At 48.8% G+C, this 22629-nt stretch overlaps 1 protein-coding gene across 1 annotated transcript in view; it reads left to right on the forward strand.

Annotated features, from left to right (window-relative positions):
- LOC144947928 (protein eva-1 homolog C-like) overlaps positions 1–22629 on the forward strand; it is a 64185-nt gene that overhangs the window by 26381 nt on the left and 15175 nt on the right. Inside the window, exon 2 of the mRNA XM_078877334.1 lies at positions 18890–19107. Coding sequence (XP_078733460.1) covers positions 18890–19107 — 218 coding nt within the window. The remainder of the gene's footprint in view (positions 1–18889; positions 19108–22629) is intronic.

Consider the following 22629-nt stretch of genomic DNA (forward strand, 5'->3'; position numbering starts at 1 on the left):
TCCACAATCACGAAGGAGGCAGCGATTACACTCCACTGCTCCTGATGCGGTTATCTGGCTTGACCACCTGAATGTGAAATTGTATTCTTAGGTTTTTTCGGTAAAGTCACGTAGGTAAAAAATAAAAATTAAAATTAATAAAAGTAAAATAAAATAAAAATCACGACGTTTTTATTTTACTTTTATTCATTTTAATTAAAATTTTTTACCTACGTGACTTTACAGAAAAAACCTAAGAATATGAATCCTTGCAGTCTAAAAGCTTCAAATCTAGAATTGTGAAATTGTAGTTGCTGCTCTGCATCTAAAATTTGTCATGCGAAAGAAGAAGGCACCGTACACCATTCTCCCAGCTACATTTATTTTTGTTAACTAATTTCTTTAAAACTGCTTTTTGTATTTAGTTTGCTGTCCTTCGCCCGCACCTCTAATTAGCACCGTTGGCTTCGTACGATGCGAAAGAAGTTCAATATAATATGTATAATACTACCGTATCTGTCCGGATTAGTCTCTCTTCACCTCTGTACATTTTTCCTCCCACTTTACCAAACGTCAACAGTTTCAGTTTTTTGTCCCCAGCACCCATATAGCCACGTGCGCAAACTACTCTGTTTTCCATCTCTATGCGCCAATTCTTCTCGCTGTCCATGGGATATGCAATCGTCCTCTCCCGCACCATCGCCAGGCCTTAATTTCCAGCTGAACAACTTACAGGCCGCTCGTAATATGGAGCAGTTGGCACGTGACTAGTAGCCGCAGCCACAGCGAGAGGGATACTGGATGTGGTGTGCTGGTGGACAAAAAAAGTCGGGTCACCGACCCGGATGGACCTTGTTACAATTAAGCTCTGGCCGTATTTTAAAAAGCCCTTGCACTCCGAAGAGTTTCTCCTATCGCCCGCTTGCCTCTACATCGTGCCACTCTGCGTTGGCTCAGTGGGCTTTGAAGCGCTGTCTGTCAGTCAGGGGCTGCGTGGGAAAGTTGACCGTGATCTCCGTTCCATCTCCTCTCCACTTAGAGCCACCGCAGGGGACCAGGAGGCTCAGGCGTGTGCGAAGCCCCCTCTGTGTCGCTGTGTGCAAGCACACATGTCCGTGTTTGTTCAAGTTCGCCCGCATCACCAGCGAGACACTCGCTCTGTCCTGGAGGCTCTTTTTTCGGGGATGGTACTGCGTCGAACCGTTTGGCCATTTCCCTATCTGAAGGAGCGTTTTGCATTCGGGAAGAAGCTGGAGTGTACGGAGGGAATGCACGCGCGGCCAACGTGGGTGTCCGGACACCCACGAAAACTGATCGATGCCACGGCTTGAAGACACCTACAACATTTCGCGCCCCTGGTCAAAGTTAAATGTACGCTAAATCGAGTTTTATCAGGACAGAAGCAATTATGGTGTGACGAGAGTAGTGAACGGTAGCGTTATCAAATAACCGGCTCGCCGTGCATCTCTATTAAAACACCAGGAACCCGTTCGCTAGTTGGACATCCCGGACATGCAAAGTGTGGCTGCACCACTGGCTCGCTGACAGTGTGGGGACACGCGGGCGTGGAACTCACTCCCGGGGGGGCCCCTTTTGTGGCTTTTGGTGGCCCGCACTGAAGTGTCGCATATCGCAGGGAGCAGAGCACTTGGCCACGGAGCTGTGTGTAAACACTCAGGCGCTGCCCGTTTCAGGGAGTGATTAAGCGTGGGGAGGGGGTGGAGCACGTGGGATAGGAGCCGTCTTTTGTCACATGACGGACGTGACACTTGGCTGATCGCAACCAGGGCTTAATGTCTCACTGAATATGTTCGCGGGTGGACTGGAGTAGGTGCGTGAGTGTTATGCACAGCTGGAGCGTGTGGCATTCTGGATGTGGTGTGCCGAGTGTAGAAGAGCATTTCAGAGTCGCTGACTTGGACAGTCCCGGCTGAAATAAAGCCCTGAGTGAACCCACTTAAGGAAATGTGAAACAAGATAAACTAGCTCCAGTTGAAGGTAGTCTTTTTCTAGTTTTATGCGATTTGATGACTGCATTTAAATGGGCCCATTATGTGAAAAGGGTGCGTATCTGTCGTGCGTGTGCATGTCAGCGCTTGATTGTTTTGTGTGAGTGTGTGAGTTGTGAATGTGGGCGCGCACTGGGCGTGGGTTTGTGTGTGTGGTGTGTGTGTGGTGTGCACACAAGCTGATGTCATCACACATAAAACAAAACATTACTTTAATTAGTGTTTATTATTCACATAATTTATGCGTTTTCGAGAAGAATGCGAGCATATGTTTGTGCCAAATTACCTGTTAGAATTTGATTCAACATGCTCACTCCACTCATCGCCTGCAAAATAAAATCACGGTTAATTTATCTGAGTTTTTCACTGAGACAATTATTTTACTCTCTCTTCTCTCTTGTATCATACAAAACCAGTAACTCCTCGTCAGGAATAAAACATTAAAAAAGACATTCAGTGACATTTAATGTGGATCAGCCAGACTGCTCTAAGTGTGGTGTGTTTGCGTGTGTTGGTGTGTGTGTGGTGTTGGTGTGTGTGTGTGGTGTTCGTGTGTGTGTGGTGTTGGTGTGTGTGTGGTGTTGGTGTGTGTGTGGTGTTGGTGTGTGTGCGTGTGTTGGTGTGTGTATGGTTTTTGTGTGTGTGTGGTGTTGGTGTGTGTGTGGTGTTGGTGTGTGTGCGTGTGTTCGTGTGTGTGTGGTGTGTGTGTGGTGTTGGTATGTGTGTGGTGTTGGTGTGTGTGTGGTGTTGGTGTGTGTGTGGTGTTGGTGTGTGTGTGGTGTTGGTGTGTGTGCGGTGTTGGTGTGTGTGCGTGTGCTCGTGTGTGTGTGTGTGGTGTTGGTGTGTGTGTGGTGCTGGGGTGTGTGCGTGTGTTGGTGTGCGTGTGTTGGTGTGTGCGTGTGTTGGTGTGTGTGTGCTGTTGGTGTGTGTGTGCTGTTGGTGTGTGTGCTGTTGGGGGGAACAGTTTTGCAGCGGTTAGTGCACTACGATACGAATCCGACCACCCGAGTTCGATTCCCGCTCACGGCCAACACCAATAACGATCATCTAAACCGATCCTGGGCCTCCCTGAGGTCAACTCAGCCTCAAATGAGTACCTGGTAGCGGTTTTGTAAACATTGCCACTGGAGGAGACAAAGGAGGCCTGGCGCAGTGCCGGCCACCCACCCCCTCGTGTGCCGTGCCGGCCTTCATAGGTGCTACTCGCTATACTGGGGAGCTTTATCTTTGTGCTGCTCGTGTGTGTGTGTGTACGCGTGTGTTTTGTTATGTCAACCGCCTATTTATTCCGGCCCAACCGCACTGCTGTCAGTCGGGCTTCAGTGGCTCGGCGTGTGTAATTACAGCTGTCAGATGCCTGCAGGTTGAACACACACAAAAAAAGCAAACAAGCTTGCTGCTACTCGGCAGTGTTTGCCAAAAAATATTCAATCCGAAAAACTAACTTTTTCATTACGCACCACTCCAGCTTGGTAGGCAAACGTACCCTCCTGGCTGATCGTGGGGGTTGGTGGAAGGCTCAGGGATGGGAGTGGACATGCTGTCCGAGTTTGCAGGGAACAGGCACAAGGTTTTGATGTGTGACCTTTCACCAGAAAATATCGCACTTGCAGACACGAACGCCGCAAAATGTAATTATTGGCAGAATTATGTTTTTTTATTTATCAAATAATAAGAACGTCGCCAGTAACTTGATATATGCTGGAACAGGTTTAAGCTTTCCATTAAATATTCATATAGAAAGGGCTTAATGTTTCACTAAATGTATTCTGGGTAGCTGGTAGACAGGAGTAAGCATATGATTCATAGTCACAGCCATAGCAAGAGGTATGCTGGATGTGGTGTGCAGGGTGCGGAAATTAATATAATGTATTTGTGGATCGCCAACCAGACAGATCTGTCATCTGTTGTCCATATATATGGAGAACGGTGGCGCAGTGGATAAGCATGCTGCGCCACAAGCCAGCGACCAGAGTTTGATTCTCGCTCGTGGCCAATATCGGTGCTGATCAACTGAACCAGTTTTTGGGCCTCCCCTGGGATCAACTAGGCCTCATGTCAACTCAACTTGGTGTGATATGTAAACATCGCCAATTAGGATACAAGGGTGGCCGGGTGTTGGTGCTGGCCACCCACTCATTCCGTGTTGGCCTTCAGAGGTGCTTTCTAAAAGCTATACAGAGGATCTTTGTCTTTATAGAAATATAGCCAAACGTACATACGAATGCAAATCCAACACACAGGGATATGTATACGCTGTTGTCTGTAAAATAAATAATCAGCATATAGAAGAGACAAAAGTTACGTTGTATTGTATGTGTGCTGGCCTTCTTTCGCACCATACGTAGCCAGCCATACTAATCAGGGATTAGCACGTAAAATAGAAAATATTTTTGAAGGTGATCTTCTGGACCACGGGCGGATGGTCCACAATAAATAGAAGAAAAAAAACTCTGCCTACCCACAAATTCCGTCGTGATTTTTTTCTTTCTTTCTGTCCAATGCTTTGTTACCGCCGCGATCTCCCGCGACGGCCCACGATGACCATCCCGGCGTGTGCACGGTTACGTGCGTTCGTCCGTGCGGTTGATGCGGGCTACACGCGACAAGGCAGCAGAGGTTAGCGCAACAAACAAATCCGTTGTGCTCTTTCTTTACGTGCGATCGCTCACCGCAGCCTTAACCTCGCGCAACCGCCCCCCTCCTCCCGCCCCCCCCCCCCTTAAAACCGCGAACACACGGCCGAGTTTACACGCGGGACATCGGGAAGCCCAGCTCCCGCCACTTGCATCGCAATGAAGCGTTGCCTCTCGTCGCGCAAAAAAAAAAGTCTTGCCCTACCGTGCCCTGCCTGTTTCACGAGAGCAAGTGAGGCCCTTCACCACATTGTGGGATGCACTTTGGGCGTATTTCTACGGCAGGACAATGCGTTATGGACTGTTCATGCGGAGCAGCGGCCGCTACCGCTGTGGGGTGTCGTGGTTGTTCGGACCCCCCCCCCACTCTCCCCCCCCGCCCGCCAACAAAATGTTTTAATACGGCTAAGAGCCACCACCCACAACATTTTGGACACAACAAAAAAAATCGTTGTTTTTTTGGGAGGGGGGGCTGCATTTTTTTTTGGGAGGGGGGGCTGCATTTTTTTTTGGGAGGGGGGGCTGCATTTTTCTCCCTGAAACAAGGCCACGAAAAATACCCAATTACGCGGATATAAACGAACCCTTAAACTCACAGGAGCGCACGAACAAGCAGGCCCAGTACCGAATCATTATTCAGTAGCCGTGTAGATTTATTATCATTATAGTTACAGGATAACTTCGATCTGTAGCCTATCTGTAGTCCAACCAATTACCATTGGGGACCAGCAGGGCACGCCTAACCTCAAAACATGGATGCTGCCCCATGAGATTCCGTTGCACTGTCCAATGTGGTTTGGTTAAACAGTCAACAGGTTGAAGTCCTTTGGGGCAAATGCCCATTTGTGGAAATCATTAAACCCTCAGTGCTCGGTACACGACAGGGCGGGTTTGAGTTGGCACGGAACCCATGCCACGGCTTGACATTAACGCCTCCATGAGCTAAGTGCTCGGGGAGCCTGGCAGTGTTGTGATTCACTCGATGCATGATTTTGGTCAAAATTTTACGGTCTCATTTGAATTTCGATTTAAAGCTTTCGTGATTGCAGGGATTCATCTTCTTGGTTCTTTCGGTAAAGTCACGTATATGGGAAATAATAAAACAATACAAATAAAACATAATAGAATAATTCTCACGACGTTTCGGCCACAACGCAAGCAGCCGTCCTCAGGTGAAGACCAACAAGACCAGCTCTGTCGGGGAGACAGCTGTTTAATTTTTATTATTTTATTATTTCCCTTCTACGTGACTTTACCGAAAGAACCAAGAAGAGGTCTCATTTGACATTGTTTGTAACGTCTATTCCACGTTCACAGTACAGTCGTGTTTTTCTCCGTTCACTGCTATGGAAAGGACTCCCCAATTCGTCTTGATTCTTCATGGTGTCACGATTCCATAATCCATCCCGCTCCGGCACAATCAGCAGATATCGCTCCATCTCCACGGTGAGCTCTCTCCCGGGCATGGTCCCTCCTTTGGCTGACATTCTCTTGCCAGTCTCGACGACCGGTCATCATCCCCCCCGAGCGATGTGTTCTGCACCAGCCCCACTGAATTTTTCTCAGCGTTAAATATCGTGCGTCTAAGTTGTGTTTGTTCGGTCATCCGGTGTAATTCCAAGGATGCTCTCCTTTACACCATTGGAACCTCATTTGCCAGTAAAAAATATGATAAGTTATTTTTTACCCTTCTATCTGGCATCAAAACTGGCATCTTTTTTACAAGGAGTCATGTTTGCATAGACCACAATACCTGCATACATTATCAGAGTTATGTTTTTTGTTTGAATTATGACTGCAGGTATTGTGGTCTATGCAAACATGACTCCTTGTAAAAAAGGTGTCAGTTTTGTTGCCAGATAAAAGGGTAAAAAATCAATTATCATATTTTTTACTGGCAAATGAGGTTCCAATGGTGTAAATGCTTACCCCGAGCTCTCATACTCTGATGGTGCATTGTCTTTGAGCTGTGTGCCTTTTGGCGTCATCTGGTCCAACCCATGTGAGACTAGGCTCTAAGGAAAGCTGTCTCGGGTGTGGACCAATCAACTTCAAGGACAGTGCATACATTATCAGAGTTATGTTTTTTGTTTGCATTATGACTGCAGGTATTGTGGTCTATGCAAACATGACTCCTTGTAAGAAAGGTGTCAGTTTTGTTGCCAGATAGAAGGGTAAAAAATCAATTATGATGCTCTCCTTTTTTCACGTTTTTCACTGCACTTTTCAGGTTTAATTCCGTTTTCGTTGCCAGAGTTCATTCATGCGTATGGTCCATCAGCACCTGTTGGCTACGTACGGTGCGAAATAAGTTCGACATACAATCACACATACGTACGGCCAAGAAGTTAATATTCCCCATTTGAAAACGTTCTCATGTTGCGCATAGTTTTCCTACATAGTGAATAATTACTTCTCACGGTCACAATTGAATGCACGTATCGCGAGTGAAAAGAATAGAATAACATCTGTGAATCGTTGCATTGTCACATGCTCTGGACTCCATGCCCTGCATGGGACCCCCTCCAAATGTGAATGCTTGGCTAAATGCTCGTCTGTTCGCTGGGCTCCAATCTTTAAATTATACCCCTTCTCTGAATTACACCCCCTTGTTTTAATACGCGTGACATGTGCTATTCCCCTGAAGCAAGTACTGTGCTGAACTAAGAGGTACCGCATACCGTACTGCGTAAATATGCGTTAGAAAAAAAAAAAGAAATAATGTTCTCAGACACATTTCTTTTTCCTCCATTCAATAACCAGACATTATTGTTAAGTGCAGAGGAGGTGCACGTCTAAACTTGCGGGGGTGGGGAGGTGGGTGTATAGATAAACGGTGCCCGTTTGAAGATGTCAACCCTTGATATGGTACATTTTCCCTCGTCTTATTTATTTTATTTCCTTACAAACGTTACGATACCGAATGACAACCGTGCCGTTGGTATCGCGCTGAGAGCGGTGTACGAATTGCCATTTGGAGCTGGCGCAGCTAGCAGTGCACCACCTTGTGTCAAAGAAAAAGAAAAAAAAAGCCCCGCAAAATTATTTTTGACAGACGCTACTTCTTTGAGGCCTCTGTTTCCACACCAGGTATGCCCATGTCATGCGCACTGCAAATACAAGGACTCTTCTACTTACGAACAAGTTCAGTTCCAGAGGTCTGTTCATACGTCGATTTGTTCGTAATTTCATCTTTACTCCTGTAGAGTCTAAACATGTTGCACGGCATGTCGACTAAACACGGGTAATGGATTTAAAAGTTGTATAATCTCCTGTCCATGTAGATGCCATTGGTTCTTCATATTTTGCAGATGTAGATGCCACGCTTCCGTGTCACGATGGGGTTGATAATGTTCATGAAGAGCACAGAGAATATCGTAGTGAACCACACAGCGACAACACTAACAGCAGACAATGGCGGCGGCCCAGGCATAAATGCCGGGAATGCTGGGTAATGACACTGAACAACCACCGCCATTAGTCGTGCGGCGATTGAACTGTTGAAAACGGACCGTACAATTATTGTGGACCTTACACTGTAGATTATATTGTAGTATTCGCAGCTCGCTTTCGAAGAGAGAGGGACGACGACTCAGAGGCGCGATGAGGAACCCAGGACAATCGGGAAGGCAGCAGCCACGCTGTGAGTCAGCGCCAGCAATTCCTCAAGATCTGCAATCCTCTTTATATCAAGGTGTTAAGATTCATAGTCACATACATGTGCGAGGAAGCCGGAGCACAAGGAGAAAATCCACGTGTGTGGGGTGGCAATACCATTATGGAGTTCCACATTTCCTGACATTTGATCCTTATGGCGGTACCCCGGGGTACCAAATTATACAAAATGGCCGAGGCAATTAAATATTATATTTCTGGGACACTATTTTTTCCAGGGGTGTACTTCACTCCGCGACTGGGGTACCAATCAATCCGAAATCGGCGCTACTCCGCGATGTCAAAACGCAGCGAGGACGATTGCGCCGAAACCCTGAACGCTCGTACGCACCGTAGTGGTGTATCGTGTACAGCTCGTCGAGATGAGTCGATTGCCGCATCGCCGACCATCAACAGATGAAAGATGACTGCATCACGGACATTGTGTGAGAGCCGAGGTACTACGGTTAATTTGTGTGATCCACCAATCCTCCCTCTACCTACACAGCAGTGGATTACAGGCGTGCGCTACCGCAGCTGCCAAGGCTTCATTCTCAGGGAACATTTTCCAAAGCTCAGGCCTGGTCAGCTCCAGCTCAATTGAGCCCTGGTGGCAACGGGCGGTCCCAACCTTGTGACTCTGAAAATTTCCATTTTTATCGATGCTGTATTTATCAGACTTTTTTTTTTTCCACCAATGTAGGGCACCTATTTTAAAAAAAGATTTAAGTGCTAGGACCACCCCACCGGGCCCCCCTTGGGAAGTTTCTGGATGGATCCGCCTCGCCCCTGGTTAGCGGGAACCAGACAGAGTGACCCCACCGCCTCCTCCCAACACAGCCGGTTATTCGCGAGTCGCGAGAGACGCTCCCACCGAGCACGGCGTCGTTATGCAGGAGCGCACCCGCCCCCTTAATTGGGACGCCCGTTGTGGCAGCGATATAACAAATACGACGTTGTGTGTGGCGTTTGTGCGAGTCTGCGTGTGTGTGTCTTTGCGCAAGTCTGTGTGTGTGTGTGTGCGGGGAGCGGTAGCGCGCTGCTGCTGCTACAAAACCCGACGACCCGAGTTCCCGCTCATGGCCAACACCAGTGACGATTATCTAAACTGATCCTGGGCCTCCCCTAGGTCGACTCAACCCTGAATGAGTACCTGGTGTGGTGTGTAAACATTGTCGGTCGGGTGTGGTGTGCCCACGTCAATAGGTGCTCACTAACAGCACTTGCCCCAACTGTCTGTTATAGGCTATATGGGGGACCTTTGTCTTTTTCTACGCGTGGGTTTATTAGTGTGCCCTCCTCCGCGCCTACATTGTGCCACGTCTGGGTGACACAATGAGCTGTGGGACCCTAGATTCTCCGTTCTCGCGTTAGCGAGCGGTGATTAACGGAGTCTCCGCGCGTGCAGCATGGGTCGCCCTCCCGGACAGCACCAATTAATTGTGATGCGAACAACGCATTTGCTGTTTCATCATCATCCTCATCATCAGCCATTAAAATTCTACTGTTGGTTGAAAGCCTCCCCAAGCCGTTGCCATCTCTCACGATCCTTGCGATGTAACAAGGCAGCTTGTGCACCGGCTCACGCGCTGATTTCGTTACTCCATCTCTCCACGGTGGAAGGAGTGCCGGATTAAGCTAGTGCGGGGCCTGTAGCATATGTTATACAGGGGCCCTAAATAATAATAAAAACACACATTATTTACTTGCATAGTAATGCAATTGTATTTTTTCATTTGCTATACAGCCAGATAATACGACAAATCGCTCACCTTAAACACCTGGTCGTTCGTAAAAGTTGAAGGCGGTATAGTACTATAGTAATAGAGCAAGTGCAGAATCACTGAACCGGAATTGATAGCTTCAAATCATTTAGCGCGGGTCCCTTGAAAGTGCGGGGCCCGTAGCTACATATGTAGCTACTTTTGCTACTAGGATAATCCGGCACTGGGTGGACGTCCACTCTTTTACGCATTCCTTGCCGTGCCTGGGTGGATCACTTAAGAGCCCGTGTGATCGTGACCACGCGTATGTACGTGGAACTCCTATCGCACCGTACATCGCCAACCGTGCTGATCGGAGGTGCAGATAGCACGTGCTAATCACATACTACGAAAGTCAACGAGATTCCCACCGGAGGCAGTACAGCAAGTGTGGCTCTTGACATACCTATGCAAACTGTGAGCTGTTATCTTCACATGCCGTGTGTGTGTTTTCTCCAGGCCACCCCTGTTTCCTCTCTCTCGCGTGCGAAAAAAAGACGCTCCGGCATTCAAACTGGAGCCTTCAAGGGAAAACAAAAAAAGATCTTTAGCGGCTCGGTGCACGGCTCGCCCTCTCTCTCTCGTGGGTAAAGATACTGAAATAATCCTCGCGCGCGAAACCGTATTGCCGAAATCTCGACGAGCACTCGAATGCCGAGACGGTGACAATAGGGGAACGGTGTTTGGGGGCGGGGGGGCACGGTTGGTTACGTACGGTGTGAAAGAAATTCAACGTACACACAAAGACAAAGATCCCCCATATAGCCTGAATAGACTGTAGGGGCAAGTGCTGTTAGCGAGCACTTATGAAGGCCGGAACGGTACACGAGGGGGGTGGGGGTGGCCAGCTCCACGCCCGACCGCCTTTGTCTCCCCAGTGGCAATTTTTACACACCGCACCAGGTACTAATTTGAGGCTGAGTCGACCTAGGGGAGGCCCGGGACCGGTTCAGATAATCGTCACTGGGTGTTGGCCGTGAGCGGGAATCGAACCCGTGTCGCCGGGTTCATAGCGCAGCGCGCTAACCGCTACACTACCGCTCCCCACCCCCTTGGAACTTTCGCTTTTGCTTGGGCTTACTGCCTAGCAGCCTCCAGTGTGCCAGGCAAGGTGCACTTTGAGGCCACGTGAAGTGTCGAAGGCTCGCTGACCTCAGGAGGTCTCGGGACAGACCCAGGTGGCATGGGTTGACTGACTGAGATGACCGCTAGATGCACCAGCTGCACTCACACGCACACACACTTCCTCAGATTTGGCGGCCACACATCACACACTTTCAGAAGTCATATTTGCATTCCCGCATGTCCATTTTAGCAATCTGGTTCGTTTGTTTATTTCCCTCCCCCACCAAAAAAATCCCCTTTTACTGACGAGTGACCCACGCGAGATTATCAAATATTTAGTCGTCGTGAGTTGTGTTTCTCTTGCGTGTAACCGGCGCTTTTCAATTTTTTTGTTGTAAACAAACCTCTTCGCCAAAACGTAATTTCCAGCGCGAGGTGGAACTGAAGGTGAACACCGCGGCTCGACGAAACACCCACGCGCTGCTTTATCAGAAATACAATCGCAAAGTTAAAACCCTTTTTAACTTTGCGGGCGATCATTATCCATCTACTCGGTCTTTTAAAAATATTTTACTTTTTTTAACGGTGGCACACACGTGACTCTTGTGGTCTCGCAGCCGAGATAGCCTGCTTGGACATCACAGACTTTAAATTTCGATTTCAAGCTTTCGTGACTGCAGGGATTCATCTTCTTGGTTCTTTCGGTAAAGTCACGTAGAATGGAAATAATAAAATAATGAAATAAAACATAATAAAATAATTCTCACGACGTTTTGGCCACAACGCAAGCAGCCGTCCTCAGGTGAAGACCAGGTCTGTCGGGGAGACAGCGTCTGAATGACGTTGTAGTCCACCGACTCTTTCCCCCTTTAAAAAAAAATTCATGAAATCTGGGTCAGTTAATGGTCAATTTAAGGGATAATGCTCGTGGTTAATGACTCATCGATTATGGTTAGCGCTAGATTTAAGTTATGGTGACTGGTCTGTTCACTGCTTTAGGGTTAGAAGCAGCGAGACCGCCGCTAGTTTCAAGTTCAAGTTGATTTAACCGGTGAGGGCTCAAGGGACCAGGATGGTCTCCTCTGCAAGAGTAACCTTGGGTCTCGGCACACTCACAAACGCAGAACAAATAAAGTCCAGTCTGTTCTGCTATAACGCGTGTTTTCATGACGCAAATTGGATGTAACACGATGGATGTACGGGATTAGAGAACACTTTTTTTTTTTAAACGCGGATGCGAATTGGATATAACGCGATCGAGTGAGGGGCCGTCCATAAATGACGTCACGCGATTTTGGACGATTTTTGACCCCCCCCCCCCCCTAATCACACGGTGTCACAAAAAGTCAGACCCCCCCCCCCTCAAATATGACGTCACAAAGTTCTGCCCCCCTCCCCTCCATTTTTTTTTAACATGCTTCAAATCGCTTTAAACTATTGTCATTGTAGTGCGTATTTAATGTGCCGCTGCACTCTGATGCTGTAGGAGAAACATTTATTTAAAAGTCTATTTAATTAAGTAGAACGTGTTGTCTATATTTATTTAAAGTTGCGCATTTTCACGTGACGTCACATTTCTCAAACCCCCCCTCCCCTCGTCACACATCGTCACAAATGTCTGACCCCCCCCCCTCGGTGCGTGACGTCATTTATGGAATAGTCGGTTGTAGCGGCTGCCTCGGCGGAGCATCACGCGAGGCATCGGGATGCCGCTGGATGCTTCCAGATGCCTCGATCTTTGTTCAGCCTGCGTTACGCATCTCACGTGTTGCATTACCCCGTATGATTCATGATAACGCGGTGTTCTTCGGGAACCCAACTACTAGTGCGTTCTATGAGAACAGGCTGTATGGCAATGGATCAGTTCTTTATCGGAGCAAACAACAACTACGTCGCGTGAAAAGTCTAAAATATCGCGTGGACGGGCTGTCTACCTGGACAGGGGCCCTACACCTCCTCTCGAGGACTTGGCACAACCACCGTCTGGCAGAGGTCGCGAACGGGTTTTGATTCCTTACCCGTACCCGGCCGCACCAGGGTCGCAAACGGATATCCGTACCCGTACCCGGCCAGGTACGGGTAGCCGGGTATCGGGTAGGGTACGGGTACCCGGTTGCGACCTCTGCCGTCTGGTCGATGTTGCATTTCTGATGTCGAGGAGCGCTGCCACCTCTGCCCCCCCCCCCTTGTCCGTCTGCCTCCCTGACCCCGTCGAGCCAGAGATCTGGCAACATAATAACGATGATGGCGTTGATGGCGGGTCGTGGGTTAATTACGCAAGGCTCAAAAGGATCGAGTCGGGCGCGGCTACGATTCTCGGTGGTAATGACACGGCTGCCGTGGCTGGGGAGTAAGGCGGTGGGCGGGTGCGTTGTGCTCCGCTTGTCGATTTATGTAATAATAACGCCGTGCGGCATGTGTCCGCCCCTACCTCTACCGCCAGTCGATTTTAAAGTGTAGGGTTTGCTGTGAATCGTTTGATGTGCTGGTGTGAAAGCTTCGCTCACTCACAAGTGTGCGCGTGTGTGCGCGTGTGGAGGCGTGGGAGCGGTGGTGCTGCGGTGAGCGCGCTGCGGAAACGAACCCGGTGATCCGAGTTCGATTCCCACTCTCACTGCCCACACCGGTGACGATTATCTGAACACGTCCTGGGCCTGCCCTAGGTCGACTCAGTCTCAAATAAGTACCTGGTGCGGTGTGTGAACATCGTCACTGGGGAGACAAAGGGGCCGTCCATAAATGATGTCACGTGTGCCCTGCCGGCCTTCATAGACACCACCACGACTACTACCCCCAGCCCCCCCCCCCCCAAAACAAAATAACAACGCCGTCGTGACAATTAAGAATGCTGCCTCGCAGCCGGCGAGGACTTGCAAGGCCCAGGGAGTTCAAAGTAAACAACCCTCTGGCTCTTCATGGTCGAGTGCCGCACGGAGGAATTGACCGACCCGGGGCTGTCGATGGGTCCCGCTCGGAATGCAGGTGAAGACGCAGCCCTGGAATTTGGGGCCGTGCGTAAATGACGTCACGCACCTAGGAGGGGGGGGGGGTCAGACATTTGTGACGATGGGGAGGGGGGGGTTTGAGAAATTTGACGTCACATCAAAATGCGCAACTTTAAATGAATATAGACAACACGTTCTGCTTAATAAAATAGACTTTTTAATGTTTTCTCCTACAACATCAGAGTGCAGCGCCACATGAAATACGCACTACAATGACAAGAGTTTAAAGCGATTTGAAGCACGTTTCATTTTTGGGGGTGGGGGGGGGGCAGACCTTTGTGACGTCATATTTGAGGGGGGGTCTGACTTTTTGTGACGCCGTGTGACGAGGGGGGCGGGGCGCCAAAAATCGTCCAAAATCGCGTGACGTCATTTACGGACGGCCCCTTTGCTCGCAAGCGCCACTGTCGGCGCTTGAACAGAAAAATAAGTCCGAGAGTGTTTTTGGCCTACTCTTCCACGCTGGCCAGACGTCTTAGAATTAACGTGGGAGTGTCCCTCCTACCACGCGTTGGTGTCTGCCGATCGACTGTAGTGAGCCCTAGGGAGCGGGGTTTGAAGAGGCGAGCGCCCTCGCTTCGACTGCCACGTGGGAGGGAGATCGAATAGAAACGGCGACCTCCCAAGCGATGGGCCACTTATTGAGCTATCATTTGTGGGATTTGCCTGGTTAGGATGGAGATGTTTACACTATGAGACCTCCTTTACCAGTGGCAAAATATAGTAATAGGTTTTTACCCTTTCAACTGGTACAAAAACTGACACCTTTATACAAGGCATCGTGTTTGCAATAACCACAACACAAGCAGTCAAAATGCAAACAAAAAGAAACAACTCTGATGATGATAATGATAGGCACTGTCCTTGAAGTTGATTGGTCCACACCCGAGACAGCTTTTCTTAGAGCCTAGTCTCCATTGGTGTTGGACCAGATGACGCCAAAAGGCGTATAACTCAAAGACAGCGCACTATCAGAGAATACTCTGATAGTGCGCTGTCTTTGAGTTGTAATCTTGTTTCTTGCTGTGGCTGTCCCACCTGATGACGGAAGCTTGTGTTGCTTCCGAAACGTCGTGATTTAATTTAGTTATTTAAAAATTGTATTATTATTTTTTATTTTTCCACCTACGCGACTTTACCGAAAGAACCAAAGAGTATGGATCCTTACAGTCACGAAAACTTCAAATCTAGAATGTTTTGGTGATTTTACATTTCTTGTGCTTTTCACTCATCTCGTGTTGTTGTCCTGTTTGTTGTTGTTAACGTTCTTACCCGCCCCTGTGAAAAAAAGAAAGCTTTGTAGTTCTTCGGATTCCTCCAGCAGTACAAACAAATATTCTGATTCCGCAGAGCAAAAAAAATTCACACCGGACATGCCGAACAAGATCGCGCCACAACCCCAAAACACATTGGAGCCGCTGCATAGCACAGCCGCGCAAAACATACGCAGCAGTGTCACTTCATAGTCGTTTGGTTGATGTGCGCGCGTGTGTGTGTGTGTGAGCCACGAGCGCGTGTGTGTGTGTGTGAGCCACGAGCGCGTGTGTGTGTGACAACCCGCCTACGTGTGTGTGTGATCCCACCACTGTGTGTGTGACCCCGCCATGTGTGTGTGGACCCACCTGTGTGTGTGTGTGAGAACCACGAGCGCGTGTGTGTGTGTGACCCTGCCAGCGTGTGTGTGTGTACCCACCAGCGTGTGTGTGTGTACCCACCTGCGTGTGTGTACCCATCAGTGTGTGTGTGTGTGACCCCACTAGGATGTGTGTGTACCCACCTGCGTGTGTGTACCCATCAGTGTGTGTGTGTGTGACCCCACTAGGATGTGTGTGTGTGTGTGTACCCACCAGCGTGTGTGTGTGACCCTGCCAGCATGTGTGTGTGTGTGTGACCCCACTAGGATGTGTGTGTGTGTGTACCCACCAGCGTGTGTGTGGTCCGTGTTTGCGCGTCCATGAGCCTCCTGCCCCCCCTCTCCTCCTCCTCTTTCTGCACGCATGTTGAGTGAAGCAGGCTAGCGCCTCTCAGCAGGCAGGGACATTCCTGAGCTCTCCATCATTACCCACCTCCTCAGCCCGGTATCTCTGCTCCCCTCCGACACGCCGTGCACCCCCCCCCCCCCCGGCGCAAGTGAACGCTCGTGGTGGTGGTGGCGCTGGGACACAAGTGAACAGAGCAAAACGCTTCAGCACCCCAAGTCGACCGAAGGGGGCCCCCTGGAATCATCTATCAGCTCAAATTTGATTCCTAAAAAAATATTGATTAATTCATAATTCTCTCTTCACCCATAATGTTCGTTTCGTTTGTCAGTCTGCTTGTCTCTCTCATCTAACTGCCATCATATCTCTCTACATTTCTCTCATCTCTCTACATCTCTGTCATCCGTACATCTCTTGAGCTCTTTGCATTTGTCCACATTTCTCTCATCTCGTTACATCTCAGTCTCTTGTCTAATGTCTCTTCTGTTGTCCCAGGAGTTTAGAAATTGAATGGTGAGGTGGGGCAGGGGGGGGCAAAATAATTCTGCTTCGGGCACCCAGTGAGCCCATCCACCCACTCCGCACGCCCGATATACCCCACGGCGCCAAAGACGTTCTCTGCACGGAGATAGAAAACGAAAAGCCATAAGCGCACCCAATTTCACGCAAATGTTGTTTGCCGTAAATTGACTTCGCCGGGGCTATATTTAAATGGATGGCTTTTGGATAATGGGGTCACGGAGGTCACGATATGAGTGCCCCCGCCCTGGCACGAGACGGCCGTGATGGAGAGTGTCCCAGAGGCTGCGTTATAAAACACGCATCGATCGTTGCTCCAACAGCAGACGGACGGTGGATATGTTGGCACGCTGTCGACTAAGAGCCTACAATTACGCTCTTCAATCTGCTGCCTTGCTGCAGCTTTATTTACAGCCTTCTCTCGAGGGCGCTTAATGTTTATAAGTGGCAAATTGGAAAATAACGTAGCCTCGATGCGCCCCCCTCCGCGCGTGTACACACAGACGGCGCTCAGCCGACGATCAATAACAACTCCCGATATTTTCTCGCCGTCACCAAAAATAAAACACGAACAAAACGTCCGTAATGCAGGTCTTTTTTGGGTTAGATCGCATATGTATAAACGTGTCGTTAAACCCGCCACCACCCGACACAGCCAATTAGTAAGGTTCGTCACATGAACAGAACTTGCCAATTCGTAACTAGTACAGCACACCCAGTGTGTTGGAGAGTAAATCCACAACATTTAGAAACTGAGTATAATCTGAGTAAAAAAAAAAACTGTATTATGGATGAAACTGGTCGTGAAAGCCTTCGTGTTAAACGAACGAAACAGCGGTAGCAGCACGTTGGCGGCGGAATGCGCGTAGTCGTCCGTTCGTGAAAGCTTTCGCGCGAGAGGACGTCGTTTTAATGTCAGGCCTTCAGTCTCTCCACACTCACCAGTGGCACATCCCGTGGGCAAATGAGGACCAAGTTGATGGCACCGTATACTTCCCCAGATCTCGTGGTGGTGCACACCTTATAATCCAGCGAACCGGGAGGGTTAAGGGTTGGTCCGTCTCGCAGATTTGTGAAACTCCAGAACCCCTCTGGGCTCTGAGGTGGCAAGGTGATGGCAGCGTAGCAAATGGGTTCTTGAATCTATCCATGCAAAACTTTTGGGCGGTATGCCCTTGTTCGCTTGGATTTTCTCTTGGTACTCCACTTCATTCCTGCATGCCAAACACTGAAATTCATGGTAATGGGTCAAACATTCCGATGTAGGACCCTCCGGGAAAATAGTTCAGACACAGTGAAGCTTTCTTGGATGAAGGACATTATTATTATTTCTATCAAACTTGATTCTGAATTTGACTGTGATGGCTCACTCGGTGAGTTCTACCCTTGGTCAGGGTCAATTTGGCCTGCACAGGCTGAATAGTAATATGAGTAAGCTGTATGTCTTCAGCAGATGTGAGCCCACCAAGAACTAAAATATCTTATTCTTTGGTTGACCTATGTTAAAATAGACCACACAAAATATACTCGGAACCATGAAAAAAATCAGACTGTTTATGTTATTAAGGATACATGGCCCAGTCATGGCAACGTGGAATTTCCTCAACTGGCTCAGGACTGCAAGCAGAGATGAACACCGCTCACTGCTTTATAAATCACGTGACAACATCATCCCTCTCCATTCAATTCCGTCCGAACTCTGTACAGTGTCTCGGTTGCAAAGCATTGTTTCCAGTCACGAGCCGAAGCTTTTATATTTCAGCTGCACTGCCTTTTCTTCTTTGAGCAGTGCAAATCATTGTTTCCCTACCTCTAGGCGCATTAGAAGTAGCTATCAAGATCTAACAAAAAATAATAATGATATTAATCATCTGAGAGTGCAGAACCGTGTCACCAAATCACCAGGAGTGCACCGATCAGATTGTCGAAGTTAAGCAGGATTGAACCCCGACATTGAAAATGCTTCTGGGCAACGGCACAGCTTTTTGAAAACTGGGACTAGCCCATACTCTTAGTTCTTTCGGTAAAGTCACATAGGTAAAAAAATGAAATAAAAATTAATAAAAATAAAACAATAAAATCACGACGTTTCGGAGGCAACACAAGTCTCCGTCATCAGGTGGGACCATCACAGCCAGATTTGCTGCATCAAGTGACTAGCCCAGCCAAACCAGGACACTCGGCAGTTTTTAATTAAAGCCATCATGCGTGTTCGTGGTGGTTAGTTTCATATTTTCTCATTTTTGTATCTCTTACCCTGCTTATTACCCTCACCCGCAGACCATGTGTGGCCACTCCTGCGAGAGTTCGCGGTGTCTGCGTGCGGCGGGGAGACGGTGTCGCTGAGCTGCCCACGCCACACGGCGCTGCGCGTGCAGGGCGCCACGCGCGCCGCGAGGGCACACGCTCCCTGCCCTTCTCCGCCGTCCGCTGCCCACGCCACTGCCCACGGCGACCACAGCCGTGCCCACAACTGCACGGACTCTGCCCTGCTTCAGGTGCTTGCCCAGCACCGTCGCAACGTGAACATGAAAAAGTTATAAAACGATTAACAAAAAAGAGAAAGGTGACGAGAGCCCCGGGTGGGCTTGTGCGTGAGAGGTGGGATTTATAATGAAGCCACCGGCTTTCTTGCAGTCTCAACCGGGACACGTGGTGAGGGGCTGTCAAGCCCCTCCCTCTAATTAGCCCCACCTACTTTTGTATAGCCACGCCTACTCAACCACTATCCCTGCCCACGTGGCGAGTGGCTTCCTCGATCTTTCGGTAGTTGCCCATATCGCGAGTCGCGCACATTAGACCTGAATATTTTTGACCGGGACAAAAATATGCAAATTTGCAAATGCTTCGGAGCACCTGGACAGGCTCTTGTGAAAGGAGCACTCGTTCCAGCCAAAAAGGACGTTCAGAAGCTTTGGGGTGGGGTCAAGTTCGGATTAATGATGGGAGCCGGTGGGCCACGTTGTTTTGGTTAGGGGTAAGGGTTGGCTTGTGTTTTCCATCAGCTAAATTTACTCCGCTCTACTGAAGTGGAATATCACTAAGGGGGGTGGGGGGCCTGGGGACTCGCGTCCTGTCATAATGAGCAGCAGTGCCCCCCTGTGTGCCCCCTAGGCTGGCCCCCCATTCAGAGGCAGCTCTTGAGGTTGCTGGCGAGGAACTTAAATACAAGTGAAAGAGCCATGGGCGGAGTTTGCGGGGGGGGGGGGGGACACAGAGGGGGGGGCAATACCCCCCCCCCCCTAAACTGGGCGCATTTATTAGTTTATTTCCAGTAGTTTACAATTAAGGTAATAAATAAATTTGTTATATGCGACAGCGATTCCTAATGTGAGGGACAAAGCACCCCCCCCCCCAAATATAGAAGTCAAACTCCGCCTATGCAAATAACTTATCGTGACTACTGCCATTAATAACGCTACACCACGCCGTCGCTTCCTTCCTTCTGCCAGATACCACAGCTGTTGGCGCATTTAACACCACACCTCCACGTTCTGCTGTTGTAACATCTCTCCACTCGTGAAATGTCACTTCCTGTGTCTCAGGATCCCTACGGTCTCACTGCCGATCACGGACTTTCCAGTTGCGGCTCACTTCCTCGCGATGTTTATATCATCCTCGTCGCACACTGACCCCTCCCTAGCCCCCACAACCCCTTCCCCAGGCACCTGGGCTTCAAGCCAGAGCTCAGCGCAGTAAGGATTTCATTTGACCCTGCCGTGGGCGATGCACGCCTTTGCCGACCGGTCACCGGGGGGGGTTTGCGTAGAGAGTCGGTGAGAGAGAGAGAGATGCAAGGGGCAGGACAGCGGGAACGTCTTTCACTGATCTCCGCGGGCTTCCTGTAAAGGTTCTCCAAGACCATCAAACAAATGAAATAAATAAATACATTCCGATCGGTTACGAGCGATTGAAGTCGAGCACCGCTTTAGAATGCTGGCCAAAAACATAAAATGTGCCGAATTCAACCGAGAGAGGCTCTTACCGGTCGTGCCGTATGTACTGTGTGTATGTTGAACTTCTTTCACACCGTACGGAGCCAACCGTGCTAATTGGATGTGCGGGGGAAGGACAACAAACTAAACGCAAAAAGCAGTTAAAAATATATTAGTTTTCAACCTCGATGTAAAAGTGCAAAGTTCCAGTGGCTTCCTAATATCGGCAGGAAGAGCGTTCCAGACTTCCGCAGAAGCGCGGTGCAGTGACCGTCCTTGTTCGATGGCTAGCCAGAAGCCGCTGCTACGAGGATGACCGGATTTCGCGTGATGGTTGATGCTCCTTGACGAGATGAACAAGGTATTGCGGATTATTGTTGCGAGCACTGTGTGTGCAATGAGCGCGACCGTAACACATTCCTGCGGAGGGAGCTGGTAGGAACGTTGGGTTGCTCGGTCAATGGCCAGGGTCAACGGCGACGTGGTGTATTCCGAAAATATGCCCGACTGTGAGGGCGGGCACAAGCCGGCGTGAGTAGGTTAAACGTTGAGTTTTATAAGGGCACCACGGGGTGACCAGCCCCTCCCCACCCAGCCCCACCCCTCCCACCCCCACCCAGCCCCACCCTCCCCACACAGCCCCTTCCCACCCTCCCCACCCAGCCCCTCCCCACCCTCCCCACTCAGCCCCTCCCCACCCTCCCCTCCCCACCCAGCCACACCCTCCCCACCCAGCCCCTCCCTCCCCACCCAGCCCCACCCAGCCCCTCCCTCCCCACCCAGCCCCTCCCTGCACGACGGAGACAATAATCCCCTGTGGGCTGGTGTAACCAGGAGGTTCCTACCAGTATAACATGCCAGTTGGGTTACAAAGAAAATATAATAAATGGCAAAAGCTAGGAGAGAGGGGGGATGGGTGAGGGTTGAGCGAGCGAGCGAGCGGGGAGGGAGGAAGGGGACCGCTAAAGACCCATCCGAGCAGACAGCTCCATTGCGTTAGCGCAGGGAACCTCAGAGACGCTCTTTGTTTGGCTTTCAGACGTTTGAGTCAACCGGGAAAAAAAATTTAACCCGTAAAAACAAAGTTTTTCACTATAAATCCTTTATATGCGTGGCATCGGTTTTATTTTATTATTCATTTCTGTTTTTCTTGAGTAAGAGTTTCATTTTTATCACATTGATATTTTAAATTAAATATGAAAAAAAAAATTTCCTAAAAAGTGGAAAATTTGGGAAAAAATTTTCACAAAAATAAATTGTCACGCACAACGAGTCTGTGTGCAAAATGTCAGCTCGATTGGATCACGGGAAGTGGGTTAAAAAACGACCGAAAGATTTGCACGGTCGTAAGCGCGCAAGCAAGTGAACTTAATATAAAGGATTTAAAAACGTAAACCACGGAGAAATGGAAAGAAGAGGTTGTTGTGGCAGAGGGGGGAGGAAAAAATATTGGTAAAATAATTAGAAATGAATCCCTCTCTGTGTGGTACAGGGTATATGTTTTGAAAATATGTCTGGCAAATTGACAGTTGCCAGGACTTGAGGCGGAATCTGGTGAAGAGTTGTTTCATTAGAACAAGCGAGGCTTTAATAAAGTGGAATTAAACGTGGCCGACAAAACGTGAAAGAACCGTGGCTCAGCATGTACAGGAGTTTGGCTCTAATCCCTCACGATGAGGGCCAGACCTTGAGCGTGCAGTTCCGAACGTATTTGAACAGTAATCATGAATGTTATGGGGTGGGCGGTGTCTGTGTGTAACTTAGAATACTTATTCTTTGGTTCTTTTGGTAAAGTCATGTAGATAGAAAATAAAAAAGTAAAAAAATAAAAAATAAATAATCTGGTGGATACTCTTTGGTTCTTTCGGTAAAGTCACATAGGTAAAAAAAGTAAAAATAAATAAATAAAATCACGACGTTTTGGGCGCAACACAAGTGCCCGTCATCAGGTGGGATGACGACCGCTTGTGTTGTGATCGAAACGTGGTGATTAAATTTATTTATCAATATTTTTATTTTATTCATATTATTTTTCTTTAATTTTCTATCTATATGACTTTACCGAAAGAACCAAAGAATATGCAT

The sequence above is a fragment of the Lampetra fluviatilis genome, chromosome 47 (genome assembly GCF_964198595.1).
Source record: "Lampetra fluviatilis chromosome 47, kcLamFluv1.1, whole genome shotgun sequence".
Classification (NCBI taxonomy): Eukaryota; Metazoa; Chordata; class Hyperoartia; order Petromyzontiformes; family Petromyzontidae; genus Lampetra; species Lampetra fluviatilis.